At 33.9% G+C, this 23,118-nt stretch overlaps 3 protein-coding genes across 3 annotated transcripts; 2 read left to right on the forward strand and 1 right to left on the reverse strand.

Moving 5' to 3' along the window:
- The first annotated feature begins 440 nt into the window (after nt 1-440).
- On the forward strand, nt 441-5,520 carry VATPc (vacuolar H+ ATP synthase 16 kDa proteolipid subunit). The gene is made up of 3 exons (XM_073085372.1): nt 441-693; nt 3,124-3,313; nt 4,523-5,520. The coding sequence occupies exons 1-3, from the start codon at nt 621-623 to the stop codon at nt 4,728-4,730; spliced, it is 471 nt and encodes a 156-aa protein (XP_072941473.1). The 5' UTR covers nt 441-620; the 3' UTR covers nt 4,731-5,520.
- A 10,592-nt stretch (nt 5,521-16,112) lies between these two features.
- On the forward strand, nt 16,113-19,457 carry Ostgamma (oligosaccharide transferase gamma subunit). Its single transcript, XM_073085417.1, has 6 exons — nt 16,113-16,291; nt 16,372-16,653; nt 16,973-17,113; nt 18,179-18,467; nt 18,734-18,923; nt 19,292-19,457. Exons 1-6 carry the CDS (start codon nt 16,214-16,216, stop codon nt 19,305-19,307), a joined length of 996 nt encoding a protein of 331 aa, XP_072941518.1. The 5' UTR covers nt 16,113-16,213; the 3' UTR covers nt 19,308-19,457.
- LOC140751525 (polyprenal reductase) lies at nt 19,439-22,643 on the reverse strand. The gene is made up of 4 exons (XM_073085418.1): nt 22,162-22,643; nt 21,435-21,623; nt 20,833-21,140; nt 19,439-20,512 (listed from the first exon to the last, which is right to left on the reverse strand). The coding sequence occupies exons 1-4, from the start codon at nt 22,487-22,489 to the stop codon at nt 20,420-20,422; spliced, it is 918 nt and encodes a 305-aa protein (XP_072941519.1). The 5' UTR covers nt 22,490-22,643; the 3' UTR covers nt 19,439-20,419.
- Between the last annotated feature and the right edge of the window lie 475 nt (nt 22,644-23,118).

Consider the following 23,118-nt stretch of genomic DNA (forward strand, 5'->3'; position numbering starts at 1 on the left):
GTCGTTAAATACACAAATTCACACATTTTGTTAATATCGATGCCCACGTTGTAACATGATTTATATTTACCGCCATTTATTTTACTACGAAAATGAAAAATTAAATTTCGCGCTACAGAATACTATAGACAATTGGCAACGTCATATGGTAGTCATAATCAGATTTGTATATATTAAATTAAAGAATCACATGTAAATACATCATGAAATTTACTTGTTACTACATATTTAATTAAATCCAAATTAAAACTTTATTTCAATGTCAAGTGTTTGCTCGTATGTATTATTTTCATTACTTTAATAATATTAAAACGTTTAATTAGCACATGCGCAATCGAATTTTGCTGGCCAGCGATCCACATCAATGATCGACGTCACACCTCTGCGAACTCTTTAGCTCAAGATTGGTTGCGCATTTCGGAAATGACGTAGAGTCGCCAATCAGAAGTTAGGGCATATCGAGTACTGCCTTGAACATCAAGCGTCATATGACCCATTCTATCCAGTCCGCGAAGCTTGGGCCATATTTGTCTGTTCTAAAATAGTTCCGTGGAGTGAGTGTGTGCAGATAGTCATCACAGTTTTTGGGACCTGTAAATACTCCCACACCACATTTCAAGATGTCGGCTGAAAATCCCATCTATGGACCTTTTTTTGGAGTTATGGGGGCGGCGTCTGCTATCATCTTTAGCGGTACGTATTCTATCTGTATAGTGATTGAAATGGCTGTCCCTATTCTTTTATCGATCCCCAAAATTTGTGAAGATTCGGAAGTGTTCCCGATTTGCGTCTTATTAGCGATGAAGATGAATGATAAATCATGAAATTACGAGTCTGGCTGTTATTTTAGGCATCCTAAATATAGTAGTAGCCGCGCCTTGGAATTATATATCTTTATTACGTTTATGTAGGTATGCTCCGCCCGATCGGGCAGTATTGATGTTTCATTGAAGATAGTGGCTCAGGTTGAAAAAAATGTGGGCGTTGTATGAAATATGTTCTCGGTGTAGTCATGTGACTGACTGATAGTAACTGACTTCATTTTTGCATCAGTAACAAGTAATTGAAATCCCAATGACACATCTTGTGGTATCACGGTCGCCATAATCGCTGTTGTGAACTGTACATGTCTGTTGGAAATTAGGTCGTAAGGCGTTGGGGGAAGATTGAAAATGGTGGCCTGGGGTCGATACCGAAAGTAACATTTCGCGTGCAGCGTCTGTGCACCAATTCACAATGGAAAGTTACATTATAAGCGGTACCCGAATTCCAAATTAATGTATTGTAGCGAAAAATTTGCAATAAGCCATGTAATTCGCACGCCGATTGAAAATTGATGGTTTTTCCATCATCACATGACTGATAACTTGAATCATGTGATTAAGTCAGCTGTTATATGCAACTTAATAGTATGAACACTTTCTTTTATCAATACTTCTATAGGTTTGCTGATCTTATGGGAAACCAGTATTAACATCTACACATATTAACAATACTATATACTGTAATTATAGTAATTATGTATTATAAAACCATATCATATACATACATCTAATACTTGATATTGTATGGGAATCCCATTATGCCACATTCTTACATCACACATCTGCATTGTCAGGAAATTTGCAAATACTCAAATATTTAACCTTAAACTTGAACATCTGTAACTTGATGAATATCTTAGCAAAGATGCTTAAGTGTATGTTACACAATCATAAAGATTTAAAACTCAATTGTTCAACTAAAAATCATAGTAAATCATTTGCTAAGACCTTTACAGCAGGCAAATCTGGTTGTCACAGCTAGTCATACTTAAATCACATGACATGCATAGCTCCAATCTTATCAGCATAATCAGGATCAAATGTTTGTTATAGCTGTACTGCTAAAATGTTGAAATTATGTGATTCACATTCAAATTATTAAACAATACAGATTATCTGTAGTACAATCTGCAATAAAAAATGATGACCTAGAATTCAGGACCTTATGTCATATGACTATGACATCACAACGAGGAACAATCATGTGATAGTCCTTAAATGATATCCTAGAAGTGAATAGTATCAATCTACAGCCCTGTAACATGCTTTTTTTATTGTTGAACAAGAATCCTGTCCTAAGAATACTAATAAAATTGTTTCATATGTCTTTAACATGTAAGCAACATGCAAGAATTAATTTAATGCATTACAAATAATTATTGTTTTAAATACATTTACAATGTAAATTATGGACAGAAACTACAATATTATATATTTATATAACAATCATATCGATAATTGCAATGACATAGAAGATGAATCACAGGCGGGTAATGACCTGAAAATAGGACACAATTTATATTAACAAGTAATAATTATAAAGATGGCAATGAATGATAAGTGTTCTTGCCTTCTGGTTTTTCATTTTAATATTGTACACATAGATATGACATTTATTGATCCACTTCTTTCTATAAAAAATATATATTGCAAGTGGTATAATTGTGGAATGGCACTTGTACAAACAAATTCCAATGATCTGGAGCTATGTTGAAATATCTCATCAATTTACATTATTCCATTATACATTCCCACTTCAGAGGATTGAAAATCTGCTTTATAAAAGTAGGAGGTAAATATTTTATCTTGAAGCTGCAGTAAATTATTTTAACTTACAAAATCATTAAATCCTGGAAAATTTTCAAAATATTTGCAGTCAAAGAATTAATACAATGGTAGTTATCATTATAAGCAGGTTATTAAGAATATAATGAAACTGAAAGTTTTAAAAATAATGAAACTACTAAACTAAGTATATAATGAAACTGAAAGTTGTAAAACATACTGATTGGTAAAATACCTACTTCATCTTAATGTGAAATGGTAGTAACTCATAATGCATTTATCTGTGTATTCACATCAGAATAATGAGTCATATAGCCTGACAATGCTAATTATGTACATTTTATACATTATAAATACATTAAATTTGTACAAACTCACATCCTCTTTTTATGAAGCCAGATAAACGGAATATTAACTCTTATCTTTTGTAGGAGGTAATGATTTTACAACAATGATTTTTGGTTTCTTGTTTATACCAATATGCTATCTAAGTATGGCTTTGTTAACATTCCAGCGCTGGGAGCTGCCTATGGAACGGCCAAGTCAGGCACCGGTATCGCCGCCATGTCGGTGATGAGACCCGAACTGATCATGAAGTCCATCATTCCCGTTGTCATGGCGGGTATTATCGCCATTTACGGGTTGGTTGTGGCTGTACTGATTGCCGGCTCCCTGGAGTCGCCCCAAACCTATACTCTCTTCAGGTTGGTATCACTTTTCGTTAATAAAGAAATCGGAAAAATCACATAATTTCTTTGTTTCTTTGGGTTGATTTTTGGATCTTAATTTTCACTGCCATACCAATTGAGCTGAAACTTGAAATACTTGAAAACTTAATGGCAGTACCAAATTGGGTTAATATCATTCAGTATTTATACATGTTATGAACATACTCTGCTATGATCTCAAGAACTCTATTTTACATAGCCCTCAATTATTGTTACTTCATGACTGATTGCTGAATTGCTTTAAACAGAAAAAGTAGTCATTATTATAGTAGTAAATAATTAATATAATACATGAATTATAGTAACGTCTGAATGCTATCTCTTGGAGAATATAATTATTGAAACAGGTTCATGTTTATTCAACATGTATCGCAATAAGTAGTGGCAGCATTATTACTTATTGCATTGCACTGTAACTGGTTCAGCCATGACAAATTGAAGACAATATTTGAACATGATAATTTTTCTAGTAAGCAATTCTTAGCATTTATTTATTCTTAGTATTAAATTGTTTACATTTAATGGAACACAAAGAAAGTGTGTAACTTTTCTCAATATACAATTTCCACAATTTTGTATTCAGATTTCAATAAGACTGATTTAAAAATACTTGTTAACCTATAGACAATTTTACACTAGCTTGAGATAACTTAAGATTTAATTAAGTGTTGCTAATTTCCTGTTACTGGACTGTAACAATACACAAATTGTCGTAATGCCACAACACAAGGTTAAAGGAAACTTTGCAGTTACACTGTATAGGTACAATGCAAAAAAGTCGCAAGTTGAGAGGAAAAGTTAATTTGGAAGTAATCCAAGACTAGTTGGTGTTTTAAGACTTATTCAAATTGTATAATAGTGTCTTGTTTGTACCTTTTATCTATTTCAAAATCTACTTTACCTAAAATGATAACAACAAGTTGACAATCAATCATCTTAAGATATGATAGATACCTTGAAATCTAGCTGTAGACAGCTTGGATTATTGAATGGTATAAAACACTCAAGGTTTCTTACGTATTGATACTTCTTATTTATAAATTGTTAATCTATTAAGCTAGGATTAGTTGTGCGCGAGTTGTAATTGAAGTTCTGCAAATAAGTATTTAAACTGTGTTGCTTTAAGGTAATTGTTTATATTCTTTGTTATCTAGTGTATTAAAGTTGATCTTTTCTTTTTTTCAGAGGGTTCATCCATCTTGGTGCTGGTCTTGCTGTAGGCTTCTCTGGTCTTGCGGCCGGCTTCGCCATAGGCATCGTGGGTGATGCTGGCGTGCGCGGTACCGCTCAGCAGCCGAGGTTATTCGTCGGAATGATTCTTATCCTCATTTTCGCCGAAGTGTTGGGTCTATACGGTCTCATCGTCGCCATCTACCTTTACACGAAACAGTAAATCTGCCCGCACACTCCCGTCGCCCGTGCCCCGGAGCTCTATGCCACGAATCTATCTGCTCATTCTCGATATGTCGCGCACAGGGGACGTCGTCGCCGGTAGCGCCCCGCATAGCGCCCCGAGGCACCCACTGTATACTGTATAGTGACTCGTTGTGACCCCAACTTCCCTTCGCCCATCTCCGGCCCGACGCCGCCTTGATGCTGCGGCAGCGCCGAGCCCCGAGACGCGATCTGTATAAATAATTTTTTATCTTCGATTTTATAATACCCACTTTCGAATCCCAATCATGTTCCGAGTGACGCTACCGCGCGATGACGAGTTATTTATTTTTTAATTTATTGAAATGCTGGCCGATTTGTTTTTGATTTTCGGTGACGGAGGAATTCACCAACATATCAATTTGTTTGCGCGTTCAACACCCCTCGCAATCGAACTTAACATCTGACGATATCAATTTAGATTATTTTAGCGTTAAGGCGAAACTAATGTACAGTTAGAGTAGAAATTTAAGTCCAAACAAGTTATCTTAAATAATTTATGAACAGTTGAACCCCCAGGGTACTGTGTACCGGTCTATCGCTGAGAGTGAGGTGGAACCTGGCTTAAAAGTATACATGCTATTACAGCTTTCAGTGTTCATAGTGGGTGTACTTATCCTTACTACTTGTACTGTTGCCTGTATTATGTACCATGCTGTCGAGTGACCTCTGAGAACATTATTCCAAAGTAAGTCACAAACAATGTATTGCCAGGGATCAGTTAATAAACATGATTTGTACATTCCATATTATTTTGTTTCTACTTTATTGTTTTGTGTGTTTTATTTTCCTTATCTGGTCTCCATATGAGCGAAAAATATTAATATTAATAAATATACTTATAGTATTAGCAAGGCAGACGCTTCATGACATACTGCACTTGTCATATTATATCAAATTAACTATGAATAAATAATATAATATACTACATTTCTGACGACTTACTATGTGAAATATATTTCAAAGTATTTTTATTATGTATACCTCATAGTCGAAATGATGTTTGAATGATTATAAATTGGTAAGTAAATACAAATAGGTAAATTGTATTTTATTTTAGGTTCCATGTTAGAGAATGTTATAATCTTTGGTGTTATTGAATGAATTGTGTTAATAAAATATTTTGAAAAGTACTGTAAATTATGAATCGAGTGTTTTAGTTATGTCCACTTTTTATTTTCTCATTTTCTTTCTATCCTCAAATAACTTAACCTTTTCACACCTTTTTGGCAATAACATAATGAATAATATGAAGATTACACTGCGTAGGCACAGGGTGCAATTTGCTCGAGACCTATTCTTGTGGGAGAGAAGTTAGCAATAGGTCAAAGGGTTTTAGCTCTACAGTTATATTTACTGTATTGATTCTAGCGTCGATACACAACCGTAACTATACCCAGACCCACACCAAGAATTAATTTCATTGAGATTTCTATCTCCAAGTGGATCAAACCCAGGAAATCTTTTGTGTACTCTGGCATGATGGTATACCACCACTACCATGTCGCAACTAGTGTAGCGAAAAAAGATAATGCAAAAAAATATTTGAAATTGACGAAGGAATAATTAGTTTTTTCAAATAAAACGTATTTATGCAGTTACACAATTTGGGGTGTTCGATAAAGCAGACAGATGCTTACAATGTTTGTATTGAAAAGAATTCAGGGGCGGTCGCCCGCTCCCTGAACCCGCGAATATACGCCCTGATATACGATATAAATTTAGTTGTTTTTTTTATTTTTTATTTAGTGTTTAGTTACAATATAAATCTTCAGTATTAAAGGAATATTTTCATATAGGTACATTATCTGCTTCCGTTATTGTTTTCAAGGAGCTAAAAAAGCTAATTGCTGAATTAAGATTGTAGTGACTGATTTGAATATAGTCTAATTAAGTAAAGACTTGACAATTACACTAGGTATTCTTGTAAAGGCTACTATTTCCCACAAAATAGAATTAGTACTGGGTAATTGGAGCCAGTTATTGAGAAACCATTAGAAACTGAAATTTACGAATGGTTTCTCAAGATAATGTTATTAGTATTGGATAACTGGGTAGTAAGTTCCCGTTTCGGACCCGCCCTCCTACCCTATAGAAATGTTTGTTAAAAAATGTCGAAATTAGATTTTAACCACGGAACGAGTATTAATTGTCCCGGTATTATAATAGTCTTCAAATTGTTAAACTTGTATCATTATTCATTACCGTATCAAAATCGATCCATTATATTAGTCTTAAAGGCTGCAGCACACTGAAGAAACTACGACTAATGTACCCTTATTACACACTATATAAAACTAAACTGTCTAACCGACTTGTAAAGAGTGTAAAATAGTCGATACTTGCTGCATTGTATATTTTGTTTGAAAAAACGGAAACCTGCACAAATTTTATATTTTATTAATATTTTTTACACTTCTCGTATTATTGTTCGTGCCAAAATGCTAGTTCGCTCTGAAGTTGTTGCGAGCAGGTGTAGTCATACAATTTGCTATGGCGACGTGATTCTTTTCTATATTCAGAGCAGACTAGCAGTTTTACGCGGAGTATACTAAAGTAAAATATTTGGATATTTTTTTTTATATATAATATAAGAGTAGCAGACGAGCATGCAGTCCACCTGATGGTAAGTGGCTACTGCCGCCCATGGACATCTGTAATCAACCCCAGATAGGATTAGATATTCCTACCTGAGGTCCCACAGATGCGCTGCTACCCCTGAGGACTAAGCTGGAACGCCTCGGAAAAGTATATCTCCCTTACCACACCCTTTAAAACGGAACACAGCAGCGTTTAACATTGTTGTTATTGTGTCCGTGAAACTAGCACAGCATTTGCCAGCAGAGCACTAAAAAATGAGAGTTCTATTCGCATGCACATGAGTTCTATAGTTCCTAATAGTTTTCAGGAATAGTTCTGGCGATTCCACGGAAATAAAGCAGAATGAAATAATGCTCTGCTAACTTCACGCAGCAGAGCATTTTCTACAAAATTGAAAAAAAAGCTATTGATTAGTGTAATTAGCTAATACCTGGAGTTCCTAATAGTTTTCAGTGATAGTTCTCGCGAAATAAACTTAAAAAATAATTTATTGATAAAATAAATTGACAAAAATTTAACCAAAAAAAATCTGCAAAAAGGTTATTTAAAAGTGGAAACTTGTCGATTTTGCAAAGCCTAGTAATAAAATGATACATTTGTACAATAACTGACCCAGGAACTCACACTAAAGAGCCAGTACAGCATACTAGAATAGTACAAATCGAAAAGATTTTCGACAAAACTTTTTTTAATATTATTTTCAAGTACCCAGGGGGAAGGAACTCAGCAGTTTTACATAGGCTAGTAGTATGGCTACAATTTAAAAATATAACCAATCCCAGAACGCACACTAAAGTGCCAGCAGAGCATACTAGAATAACAAAAATCGGATGGAGTTTCGACAAATATTTTTTTTTAATTATTTCCACGTAACCAGATAGCGGGAACTCATCGGTTTTATATAGACTAATAACATAGCTACAATTTAAAAATATAACCAATCCCAGAACTCTCACTAAAGTGCCAGCAGAGCATACTAGAATAACAAAAATCAGATGGATTTTCGACAAATATTTTTTTTCAATCATGTCCACGTAACCAGATGGCGGGAACTCATCAGTTTTTTATAGACTAGTAACAAAGCTACAATTTAAAAATATAACCAATCCCAGAACTCACACTAAAGTGCCAGCAGAGCATGCTAGAATAACAAAAATCAGATGGATTTTTGACAAATATTTTTTTTCAATCATGTCCACGAAACCAGATGGCGGGAACTCATCGGTTTTATGTAGAATAGTATCATAGCTACAATTAAAAAATATAACCAATCCCAGAACTCACACTAAAGTGCCAGCACAGCATACTAGAACAGCAAAAATCGGATGGATTTTCGACAAATATTTTATTTAAATTATTTACACGTAACCAGATGACGAGAAGTCATGGGTTTTATGTAGACTAGTAACTAAGCTACAATTTAAAAATATAACCAATCCCAGAACTCACACTAAAGTGCCAGCAGAGCATGCTAGAATAACAAAAATCAGATGGATTTTTGACAAATATTTTTTTTCAATCATGTCCACGAAACCAGATGGCGGGAACTCATCGGTTTTATGTAGAATAGTATCATAGCTACAATTAAAAAATATAACCAATCCCAGAACTCACACTAAAGTGCCAGCACAGCATACTAGAACAGCAAAAATCGGATGGATTTTCGACAAATATTTTATTTAAATTATTTACACGTAACCAGATGACGAGAACTCATGGGTTTTATGTAGACTAGTAACTAAGCTACAATTTAAAAATATAACCAATCCCAGAACTCACACTAAAGTGCCAGCAGAGCATACAGAACAGCAAAAATCGGATGGATTTTCGACAAATATTTTTTTTTCAATCATGTCCACGTAACCAGATGGCGGGAACTCATCGGTTTTATATAGACTAGTAACATAGCTACAATTTAAAAATATAACCAATCCCAGAACTCACACTAAAGTGCCAGCAGAGCATACTAGAATAAAAAAAATCGGATGGATTTTCGACAAATATTTTTTTTCAATCATGTCCACGTAACCAGATGGCGGGAACTCATCGATTTTATGTAGACTAGTAACATAGCTACAATTTAAAAATATAACTAATCCCAGAACTCACACTAAAGTGCCAGCAGAGCATGCTAGAATAACAAAAATTGGATGGATTTTCGACAAATATTTTATTAAAATTATTTACACGTAACCAGATGACGGGAACTCATCGGCTTTATATAGACTAAAAACATAGCTACAATTTAAAAATATAACCAATCCCAGAACTCACACTAAAGTGCCAGCAGAGCATACTAGAATAAAAAAAATCGGATGGATTTTCGACAAATATTTTTTTTCAATCATGTCCACGTAACCAGATGGCGGGAACTCATCGATTTTATGTAGACTAGTAACATAGCTACAATTTAAAAATATAACTAATCCCAGAACTCACACTAAAGTGCCAGCAGAGCATGCTAGAGTAACAAAAATCGGATGGATTTTCGACAAATATTTTATTTAAATTATTTACACGTAACCAGATGATGGGAACTCATCGGTTTTATGTAGACTAGTAACAAAGCTACATTTGAAAAAAATAACCAATCCCAGAACTCACACTAAAGTGCCAGCAGAGCGTACTAGAATAGCAAAAATCGGATGGAATTTCGACAAATATTTTTTTTTCAATCATGTCTACGTAACCAGATGGCGGGAACTCATCGGTTTTATGTAGACTAGTAACATAGCTACAATTTAAAAATATAACTAATCCCAGAACTCACACTAAAGTGCCAGCAGAGCATGCTAGAATAACAAAAATTGGATGGATTTTCGACAAATATTTTATTAAAATTATTTACACGTAACCAGATGACGGGAACTCATCGGCTTTATATAGACTAAAAACATAGCTACAATTTAAAAATATAACCAATCCCAGAACTCACACTAAAGTGCCAGCAGAGCATACTAGAATAGCAAAAATCGGATGAATTTTCGACAAATATTTTTTTTTCAATCATGTCCACGTAACCAGATGGCGGGAACTCATCGGTTTTATGTAGACTAGTAACATAGCTACAATTTAAAAATATAACCAATCCCAGAACTCACACTAAAGTGCCAGCAGAGCATACTAGAATAGCCAAAATCGGATGGATTATCGCCAAATAATTTTTTTTCAATCATGTCCACGTAACCAGATGGCAAGAACTCATCGGTTTTATGTAGACTAGTAACGTAGCTACAATTTAAAAATATAAACAATCCCAGAACTCAGACTAAAGTGCCAGCAGAGCATACTAGAATAGCAAAAATCGGATGGATTTTCGACAAATATTTTTTTTTCAATCATGTCCACGTAACCAGATGGCGGGAACTCATCGGTTTTATGTAGAATAGTAACATAGCTACAATTTAAAAATATAACCAATCCCAGAACTCACACTAAAGTGCCAGTAGAGCATACTAGAACAGCAAAAATCGGATGGATTTTCGACAAATATTTTATTTAAATTATTTACACGTAACCAGATGACGAGAACTCATCGGTTTTATGTAGACTAGTAACAAAGCTACAATTTAAAAATATAACCAATCCCAGAACTCACACTAAAGTGCCAGCAGAGCATACTAGAATAGCAAAAATCGGATGGATTTTCGACAAATATTTTTTTTTCAATCATGTCCACGTAACCAGATGGCGGGAACTCATCGGTTTTATATAGAATAGTATCATAGCTACAATTTAAAAATATAACCAATCCCAGAACTCACACTAAAGTGCCAGCAGAGCATACTAGAACAGCAAAAATCGGATGGATTTTCGACAAATATTTTTTTTTCAATCATGTCCACGTAACCAGATGGCGGAAACTCATCGGTTTTATGTAGACTAGTAACAAAGCTACAATTTAAAAATATAACCAATCCCAGAACTCACACTAAAGTGCCAGCAGAGCATACTAGAATAAAAAAAATCGGATGGATTTTCGACAAATATTTTTTTTCAATCATGTCCACGTAACCAGATGGCGGGAACTCATCGATTTTATGTAGACTAGTAACATAGCTACAATTTAAAAATATAACTAATCCCAGAACTCACACTAAAGTGCCAGCAGAGCATGCTAGAATAACAAAAATTGGATGGATTTTCGACAAATATTTTATTAAAATTATTTACACGTAACCAGATGACGGGAACTCATCGGCTTTATATAGACTAAAAACATCGCTACAATTTAAAAATATAACCAATCCCAGAACTCACACTAAAGTGCCAGCAGAGCATGCTAGAATAACAAAAATCAGATGGATTTTTGACAAATATTTTTTTTCAATCATGTCCACGAAACCAGATGGCGGGAACTCATCGGTTTTATGTAGAATAGTATCATAGCTACAATTAAAAAATATAACCAATCCCAGAACTCACACTAAAGTGCCAGCACAGCATACTAGAACAGCAAAAATCGGATGGATTTTCGACAAATATTTTATTTAAATTATTTACACGTAACCAGATGACGAGAACTCATGGGTTTTATGTAGACTAGTAACATAGCTACAATTTAAAAATATAACCAATCCCAGAACTCACACTAAAGTGCCAGCAGAGCATACTAGAATAACAAAAATCGGATGGATTTTCGACAAATATTTTTTTTTCAATCATGTCCACGTAACCAGATGGCGGGAACTCATCGGTTTTATATAGACTAGTAACATAGCTACAATTTAAAAATATAACCTATCCCAGAACTCACACTAAAGTGCCAGCAGAGCATACTAGAATAGGAAAAATCGGATGGATTTTCGACAAATATATTTTTACAATCATGTCCACGTAACCAGATAGCGGGAACTCATCGGTTTTATATAGACTAGTAATATAACTACTATTTAAAAATATAACCGATCCCAGAACTCACACTTAAGTGCCAGCAGAGCATACTAGAATAACAAAAATCGGATGGATTTTCGACAAATATTTTTTTTTTCAATCATGTCCACGGAACCAGATACAATTATTGTTGGCTACTGGCTACAATTATTTGTTGAAAATCCATCCGATTTTTGCTATTCTAGTATGCTCTTCTGGCACTTTAGTGTGAGTTCTGGGATTGGTTATATTTTTAAATTGTAGCTATGTTTTTAGTCTATATAAAGCCGATGAGTTCCCGTCATCTGGTTACGTGTAAATAATTTTAATAAAATATTTGTCGAAATTCCATCCGATTTTTGCTATTCTAGTATGCTCTGATGGCACTTCAGTGTGAGTTCTGGGATTGGTTATATTTTTAAAATGTAGCTTTGTTACTATTCTACATAAAACCGATGAGTTCCCGTCATCTGGTTACGTGTAAATAATTTAAATAAAATATTTGTCAAAAATCCATCCGATTTTTGCTGTTCTAGTATGCTGTGCTGGCACTTTAGTGTGAGTTCTGGGATTGGTTATATTTTTAAATTGTAGCTATGATACTATTCTACATAAAACCGATGAGTTCCCGCCATCTGGTTACGTGGACATGATTGAAAAAAAAATATTTGTCGAAAATCCATCCGATTTTTGCTATTCTAGTATGCTCTGCTGGCACTTTAGTGTGAGTTCTGGGATTGGTTATATTTTTAAATTGTAGCTTTGTTACTAGTCTACATAAAACCGATGAGTTCTTGCCATCTGGTTACGTGGACATAATTGAAAAAAAATTATTTGGCGATAATCCATCCGATTTTGGCTATTCTAGTATGCTCCGCTGGCACTTTAGTGTGAGTTCTGGGATTGGTTATATTTTTAAATTGTAGCTATGTTACTATTCTACATAAAACCGATGAGTTCCCGCCATCTAGTTACGTGGACATGATTGAAAAAAAAATATTTGTCGAAAATCCATCCGATTTTTGCTATTCTAGTATGCTCTGCTGGCACTTTAGTGTGAGTTCTGGGATTGGTTATATTTTTTAATTGTAGCTATGATACTATTCTACATAAAACCGATGAGTTCCCGCCATCTGGTTTCGTGGACATGATTGAAAAAAAATATTTGTCAAAAATCCATCTGATTTTTGTTATTCTAGCATGCTATGCTGGCACTTTAGTGTGAGTTCTGGAATTGGTTATATTTTTAAATTGTAGCTTAGTTACTAGTCTACATAAAACCCATGAGTTCTCGTCATCTGGTTACGTGTAAATAATTTAAATAAAATATTTGTCGAAAATCCATCCGATTTTTGCTGTTCTAGTATGCTGTGCTGGCACTTTAGTGTGAGTTCTGGGATTGGTTATATTTTTTAATTGTAGCTATGATACTATTCTACATAAAACCGATGAGTTCCCGCCATCTGGTTTCGTGGACATGATTGAAAAAAATATTTGTCAAAAATCCATCTGATTTTTGTTATTCTAGCATGCTCTGCTGGCACTTTAGTGTGAGTTCTGGGATTGGTTATATTTTTAAATTGTAGCTTTGTTACTAGTCTATAAAAAACTGATGAGTTCCCGCCATCTGGTTACGTGGACATGATTGAAAAAAAATATTTGTCGAAAATCCATCTGATTTTTGTTATTCTAGTATGCTCTGCTGGCACTTTAGTGCGAGTTCTGGGATTGGTTATATTTTTAAATTGTAGCTATGTTTTTAGTCTACATAAAGCCGATGAGTTCCCGCCATCTGGTTACGTGGACATGATTGAAAAAAAATATTTGTCGAAAATCCATCCGATTTTTGTTATTCTAGTATGCTCTGCTGGCACTTTAGTGTGAGTTCTGGGATTGGTTATATTTTTAAATTGTAGCTATGTTACTAGTCTATATAAAACCGATGAGTTCCCGCCATCTGGTTACGTGGACATGATTGAAAAAAAAATATTTGTCGAAAATCCATCCGATTTTGCTGTTCTAGTATGCTCTGCTGGCACTTTAGTGTGAGTTCTGGGATTGGTTATATTTTTAAATTGTAGCTTAGTTACTAGTCTACATAAAACCCATGAGTTCTCGTCATCTGGTTACGTGGACATGATTTAAATAAAATATTTGTCGAAAATCCATCCGATTTTTGCTGTTCTAGTATGCTGTGCTGGCACTTTAGTGTGAGTTCTGGGATTGGTTATATTTTTAAATTGTAGCTATTTTACTAGTCTATATAAAACCGATGAGTTTCCGCCATCTGGTTACGTGGACATGATTGAAAAAAAAATATTTGTCGAAAATCCATCCGATTTTTGCTGTTCTAGTATGCTCTGCTGGCACTTTAGTGTGAGTTCTGGGATTGGTTATATTTTTAAATTGTAGCTTAGTTACTAGTCTACATAAAACCCATGACTTCTCGTCATCTGGTTACGTGTAAATAATTTAAATAAAATATTTGTCGAAAATCCATCCGATTTTTGCTTTTCTAGTATGCTGTGCTGGCACTTTAGTGTGAGTTCTGGGATTGGTTATATTTTTTAATTGTAGCTATGATACTATTCTACATAAAACCGATGAGTTCCCGCCATCTGGTTTCGTGGACATGATTGAAAAAAAATATTTGTCAAAAATCCATCTGGTTTTTGTTATTCTAGCATGCTCTGCTGGCACTTTAGTGTGAGTTCTGGGATTGGTTATATTTTTAAATTGTAGCTTTATTACTAGTCTATAAAAAACTGATGAGTTCCCGCCATCTGGTTACGTGGACTGATTGAAAAAAAATATTTGTCGAAAATCCATCTGATTTTTGTTATTCTAGTATGCTCTGCTGGCACTTTAGTGAGAGTTCTGGGATTGGTTATATTTTTAAATTGTAGCTATGTTATTAGTCTATATAAAACCGATGAGTTCCCGCTATCTGGTTACGTGGAAATAATTAAAAAAAAATATTTGTCGAAACTCCACCCGATTTTTGTTATTCTAGTATGCTCTGCTGGCACTTTAGTGTGCGTTCTGGGATTGGTTATATTTTTAAATTGTAGCCATATTACTAGCCTATGTAAAACCGCTGAGTTCCTTCCCCCTGGGTACGTGAAAATAATATTAAAAAAAGTTTTGTCGAAAATCTTTTCGATTTGTACTATTCTAGTATGCTGTACTGGCTCTTTAGTGTGAGTTCCTGGGTCAGTTATTGTACAAATGTATCATTTTATTACTAGGCTTTGCAAAATCGACAAGTTTCCACTTTTAAATAACCTTTTTGCAGATTTTTTTTGGTTAAATTTTTGTCAATTTATTTTATCAATAAATTATTTTTTAAGTTTATTTCGCGAGAACTATCACTGAAAACTATTAGGAACTCCAGGTATTAGCTAATTACACTAATCAATAGCTTTTTTTTCAATTTTGTAGAAAATGCTCTGCTGTGTGAAGTTAGCAGAGCATTATTTCATTCTGCTTTATTTCCGTGAAATCGCCAGAACTATTCCTGAAAACTATCAGGAACTATAGAACTCATGTGCATGCGAATAGAACTCTCATTTTTTAGTGCTCTGCTGGCAAATGCTGTGCTAAGTTCACCAACATGTTGTTATTAGGCAGAAAATGTGGCGGTGTTGCCGCCGAAGTCGAACCTCAAAGGATTCTGTCACCTTCAGATGTATATAAATACAGAATAGATTTTATTGCATGTAGTAAAAATATTATTTTTTATTGGTTAATGTAAAAATATAAAATAACTTTAATTAATAAAACGAAGCTGATTTGTCGACATTTTGCCAACTTCTTAACGTCAATGACACGTTGACAATCTCGACATTACTCAACGAGTCAACAATGACATTTACTAGGTGTCATTTCTCGAATACTGTCGGGTGGCGTTTTATAATTGGTTAAAGATACAATTTTAATTATTTAATATAAACTCTTTATGAGCGCAAAATGAAGAGTATTTCGCTGTTATTTATTACAGTAATCTTAACTTACTACAATGTGGATGCTCAAAGTCGTTTTAGAGGGGTAAGTTCACGAAAAAACTCAATGACCCCGGCTTTAAATAATTCACCGAAAAAAATCTAAAAGAGCGTAATTTCTTTTAGATCGAGGACAAAGTGGAGGAGCTAATGGATATAGCTTCAAAACGATCTATAATGCAGCTGAATCTGAATAAATTTAAGGAGTTTGTAAAGTCTCCCCCTCGAGACTACTCGTTTGTGGTGATGTTCACAGCCATGGCCCCGTCGCGGCGCTGTGCGATATGTCAGCATGTGTACGAAGAGTACCTTCTTGTCGCTAACTCCTTTAGGTACCTGCGGACGAATACTGATAAGCTCTTCTTCGGTATGGTTGACTTTGACGATGGATCTGATATATTCCAAATGGTATGTATTTGGTATCACCTTTTCACTGGATAACTTTCTGCTTTCTGTAGCTGCTAAACCCTTAAGATGTTAACTTCAGAATCACCAGTGCTACATTTTTAGTACAAACTGCTGTTGTAAAACAGCAGAGTAAAGTCTAAAGTCAGTGGTAAGGCAAACACATCTTTGTTTGATCGCCACCATCATTTTGATGGTTTTTTGTAGAATGGATTTCTATTCTAGAATCCTCTTATGTCCTAACCCAATTTGGTAATCTTGGTCTTTACATATTGAAAAAGCAATTGATCATAATATTATATTATTCTAATTTGAATTTCAGTTGCGTTTGAACACAGCGCCAGTAATCATGCACTTCCCAGCAAAGGGTAAACCAAAGCCTGCTGACACCATGGACTTTGAGAGAGCTGGTATCCATGCTGAGGCTATTGCTAAATGGATTCAAGATAGATCTGAAGTTCAGGTAGTACACAACAAAATATGTTTTTCATATTGTTAAAAAATGCTATTGATTTTATTTTGTACACAAACTTCAAGTTTTTGATTTAACACTTCACTTTGCCAAATTTGTAATTAAAAAACTTGTTTGTTACATAAGAATTTGCCTCAGTCTAGGTGACAAACCACCAGTTTTAAGAAATGTATAAAAACACTTCATTACAGTCATCGAGTCTGTACAATATAGTCTCTACATGAAATGAAATATATTTATTTTGTATAGGCCAATGACGGCACTTACAAATTGTCAATTACAATATTTTTACATTATGTAAGATTGGGAGACTAAGAGCCGGTCCACACGGCGCGTTGCGTCGACGTAGCGCTGTCACTGCGTCGTTTTACATACTAATAATCATAGTGTACACACGATGCGCTGCGTCGACGCAGCGCATACGCGACTGAACTGCAGCGCCGGAGACGAAGCGGGCGGGGGAGTACTCATTGCGTCGCCGGAGCGGCGGCGTTCAGTTATTTATGCGTTGATAAGGAACACACACGAAAGCTGATCTCACTTATTTTTACGTATTTTGACGGTGACGTAGTAATAGCAGCAATGCCAGACGTCTTTTCCGATCCATGCTTTCTATAGAATTACTGCGACGATTACTTAAAATGCTCGCCGCAACGGTGCGTCGGCGTTGCGATGACGGAGCGTTACGACTACATCGTAGTAACGCTGCGTTGGCGCAGCGCCCGTGTGGCCGGCTATGCGTCAAAATCTTTGCGTTACGACGATGCAACGCAACGCAACGCGCCGTGTGGACCGGCTCTAAGAGTACATCACTTGGTCACAAAAAGTATTAAACAGAAAAGTGAAAGTTAGAAAGACAGAAAGCAAAAAAAGTGGTCAGAAAAATGGAGCTATATTATAAACATTTGAATAAAATTACAACACATAAATTGTTATGGATATTATTCTCACTATTGATCACTAAGATATTAACACATTTTACATTAAAATTATTTTATTGAAATACAATTAAATATTTTTGTTAATCAAAATATTGAAATACCACCCCACCCACAGGTTAGAGTCTTCCGTCCACCAAACTATGGAGCAGCTATTGCGGTTGGAACTGTAATAATCTTGGTTGGTGGTCTCCTGTACCTGCGCAGAAACAATCTGGAGTTCCTACAGAACAAGCAGATGTGGGCTATTGGAGCTGTGTTCTTCTGCTTTGCTATGGTGTCTGGCCAAATGTGGAACCAGATCAGAGGACCACCATTCTTCCATAGGTCTAAGAATGGACCTGTATACATCAACGGTGGATCACATGGACAATTTGTGTTGGAGAGTTATATTGTGGCTATATTGAGTATCCTTTTTATAATATTCTTACCACATTCTTATCAACTTGCTATATTAAAGTATGTGTCAAATTGTGCAACTGCATGAACGAATTAAATTGAAATTTGTAAAACTCATACAAAAGTTAATGGAATAATTATTACCACTAGCGGGTTATGGGGACGGGGCGGTATATACAATATGGAAGCCAAGATAATAAGTCTTTCCTAGTATGAAATATACTAGTTACAACACCATAATGTTCAAATTAATTTTCCTCAACAACCTAATCAGATGGTGCAGTAGTAGTGGGTATGATTTTGATGATAGAAGCAGCTGGTGGGGTGAAGAACTCAGAGGCGCGTCACGACCACGACGGGAAACGGCGGCGCTTCCAATCTGTGGTGGGATTGGTGCTGGTGTGCGTGTTCTTCTCACTGTTGTTATCTGTGTTCAGGGCTAAGACACAAGGATATCCTTACAGGTAAGGGTTGTTAAGATGAAAAAGTTTATTCATAGCTTGCCTGCATTTCTGATGCAGACTTTCAATTATAAATACCAATTCTGTCAATGTCTTAAAAGTCTATTATAGTTTCATGAAAATCCCATTAGAACTATACTGTCTGTAGAGAAATATATTGATAGATTGATAATGACATTGATTATTAATTATATTATTAGAAGTACTGTTTAATGTATTTAGAAAAAATCTATGATAACAAATGTCTATTTGTAAATTTTTCGAATAGTTTTGAAAAATGTGTGCTGGCTAGCCATCATAAGACATTAAACTTGAGTTAAATTAAATTCTTTTAATTTCAATATAATTAGATTTTATTTTTTTTGTTTCAGTTTCCTGTTTAAGTGAGGAATCTCCAGTGAATAATAATAAAAATAATTGTAATAGATCAATTTCCAAACACTCCATTTACAAATATTGTTACCTATGTGTGATGTGTCAGTGTATTTTGAAATGTTTTTGAAATTGAAATAAACATCTGATAAGATAATTTATTAATTCAATTTGTTTTATTCCACCAAAGACAACAAAATTATTATATGGTTACAGGCAACAAATACATTTTTTAATTACAATAATTATATAATAAGGTATTAGACTCAATTATATTTCCCCAACTTTCATTGAAATTCATAGACGTTGGGACTTTATCCCATACTTATTTCATTAAGTTCTATTTTTAAATCGATGGTCCATTCTAATAACTTTCAAATTATGCAAATGAACGGGTTATTATTCATGTCTGTAGAAAGTAATGAAAGAAAGAGCTAAATGAATTTTGCCTACATTTTATTGTAAAAATTGAGTCTTGTAGTATCTTTACCAAACAGTTTCAAATATGTAAAGCATAAATATGCCATACGTAGCCTTTGTAACCCCTACATTAATAATAAAGATAATCACATGTAATTATGGATTAAAAACATATACCTGTTGCCTATAAAGCAAGAGCTCACTAGGTAATAAATAATTGTAATAAGTGAGTTAATACATGTTTTATTACAACATAATAAACATTTCAGTTGCAAACAAGTACCTACCTAATATATTAAAAACCAAATGCAAAAAGTTGTACCATATAAAAATATTTATAAATAACTGCTTAAATTCTATTATAATTTATAATTGTACAAATTATGCCTCATTACAAAATTTACATCAAACCATAACCATATTTTATTAACAATTGTAAATTATTATGTTCTATAACAAATTTTACATGAATATAACTTTTTAAGCCTCTCTGTATTAGTCTTTTTGAATAACATTAATATAAAAATTAAATACCCTATTTCGTAACCTGTAGTATATACAGGTTGTTCAAATTTATATAATACAAACATTTTTCTTAATTTATTCAGCCATAATCTTATAATTTATTTATATAGCTTATTTTGGTCAGTAAAAATCTACATATAAATTTTCTATGAGTATTGACAAGTCCTGTATAAAATTTGAATTTATAGCACACCCTGGAAGATTGCATGTCTGTCTGTAGGATAGTTCTTGAAAGTTTTATTGTACCATCCATGAGCTTGTATTGCTGTTTGTATCTGAAATGCATAAATTTAATTTTAAATTACATACACTAACAAAATTGTAGATATGACAGTTTATTTCACAAGCGCAGAGTAGTGCGTTTTAATTATGAACATTGATAACTCATATTTGGAGGTTGAGGGTTTCCATCTTAAAATCTGAGCATTAATTTTTTGAAGTCATGTTTTTTACAAATTAGATTACACCTGCTTTAATAGTGAAGAATATAATTAATATAAAAATTGAAGATGTTTGAATTTTTTTAATCTGCACTTTATTGATGTCCAGGAGTGCAGAAATAAATTTAATGATGAGTAACTAAAGGAGTACAAACCTGATTACACAAAACCCAGAGGAATATACAGAAGAATGTCTTTGTTGGTATTATTGACAATAGAACAGTGTATAGAATAATCTCACAGAATCTGTGAGGACTAGAAATTTTCTCAAAGAGTCTACCATGGGGTATTTTATGTTCCTCCGTCACAACTTGGCCTGACTTCTTGTCTTTTCGCAAGTTAGCAAATATTACATTAGTTTGGTACTGCTCATATACTGCCCAGAGAAAGATTGGGACACCTGGTATAAGTAAAATTACTGTTTTTAAGTCAGCCCAAACAATTTTGTCTCGGTTCTGGTCACCTGGAAATAGAAAGGTGTGTATTAGATTAAATAGATTAATTTTTGAATTGTAAAAATATGAAATCAACTATCAAGAAGTGTGATAAAATTGAAAATATTAATTTTATGCATATATTTAGGTTCAATCTAATTAACCTCTATGACAATTCATTGTATCAATTTATTTTGGGTATTAATTACTGTTCTAATCATATGATTTATTTTTAAATGGGCTGTAATTCCCAATTAATATTTTTTATTCCTAAAAGCCCTATTGTAGTCGAAGAACATCCTTATTTACAAATGTAGACTTACCACAAAACAAAGGAGCTTGTCCAATAATAGCGACAATCACTGCAAAGTAGTGTCCCAGGCCAGCAATATAGTGACTCAGATTCATCTTACTGGATTTAGCAAACACTTGCATGCAATAAGTCTCATAGCACCGTTTTATGCACTGGATAGTGAGGAGAGATAATGCTGCCATTGATGCTAACACCGAGACTGAAATGAAATATACAAATATTACATAATGGTTGACGTAACGGTGATAGAACCATACAATGTATTTTCGTTTGCTACTGAATTTTATGAAGATTGACTTAGATGCAACTGAATTATGCGAAAGAATACTATTTTGCAGGTTGTAGATTCCTTCTTGATTCTTCTTATGAGGTACCAATGCTACATGTATTTCTGCCTTTTAACAGAGCTGCAGAATTCATATATAAAGATAATGGTAAGGTGGATATACTTATTCATCAGATAGACTACATGGTCATTTATTACCTCAATTAAAAAACTATTACTCTAAGTGGAATGGAATGTGATAAGGCAGATTTACTTATGATAAGTATTGTACCATAGTTTCAGTGAGAGCAGATATGTATTTAATGAGCTATTACTACAATGAAATAAAACAATGAAAGGTTAGTAGGCCTACAAAAAAGAATCTGAGTTAAAATGTGGGTCACATTCAAATTTATGGTTACAAATAACACATATATTGAACTTAATAACACATAAATTCACAAAAACTTACCTGATGGCCGCTCTTGTTCCAGAAGTAATTTCAACGCAATCATCACATAACTATGCACTTCGTAGCCATAGAAATAAACTAAAGTCGAATATATTAAAGTTATTGAACTAAATAATGATGAAAATGAATAAAAGTGTCTGTAAAAAGCCTTCGGAATTTCGATAACTTGCAGAAAATTTCCGCCGTTGCCTTGATACGCGAAGCTTCCATACCTAAAGCCCTTTATTATGAATGCAGGGACGTGTTTCTCGAAGTTATTTATCAAAAAACCCGTAAAAGCTACGGTAATTGCTAATCCCAAGAAACCGATATCTATTATATTAAACATGTTCACTGACGTCCAAGTTTCACGAAGCGCGGGCTACTTTTAGTCATAATAGAAAGGATTTGAGAAATCAGGTAAATAGAATGAGAAGTAACGGTATAAAATGTAAACTTGCTTGTAGTGTTTATTTTCTTTTGACTTTGAGCGGGCACTTTATTGGCTTTATTCCTGTAAGATAAGGTTTATAATTGAATAAGATTATCTGACGGTCGTCATGCAGTATTGCAGTATGTGTCAACTGTCAATGTCACATGATTTGCAAATGTAAAATATGTTCTGTGTCGTTCAGAAACAATTATTAAAAGATGTGATTAAAAGTAAGTTAAATTATGGATAAGTGAATAAAATAGGAATAAAATAACTTCTTTTTATAAATGAAACGTATATTCCGATTTCGTATATGTACTGTAGGCTTTAAAAAATATTTTTAGGTTCGTTATATTTCAAATTTCTATTTAGTTTAAGTTTAATATTAATTTTATGTCTCATATTATCAGATAAATAATTAATAACAGTTAGATTTTACGGTTGATAAACTTCCATGAATATTAGTAATTTTGGTTTGTAATCAACATACTTAACGGTAAAAGTAAAATTTAAATATCTAATCTAAATATATAAAAAGGTGACTG

Source organism: Epargyreus clarus, unplaced genomic scaffold, assembly GCF_041222505.1.
Source record: "Epargyreus clarus isolate Ecla_fem2 unplaced genomic scaffold, WU_Ecla_fem_2.2 ptg000023l, whole genome shotgun sequence".
Taxonomy (NCBI): Eukaryota; Metazoa; Arthropoda; class Insecta; order Lepidoptera; family Hesperiidae; genus Epargyreus; species Epargyreus clarus.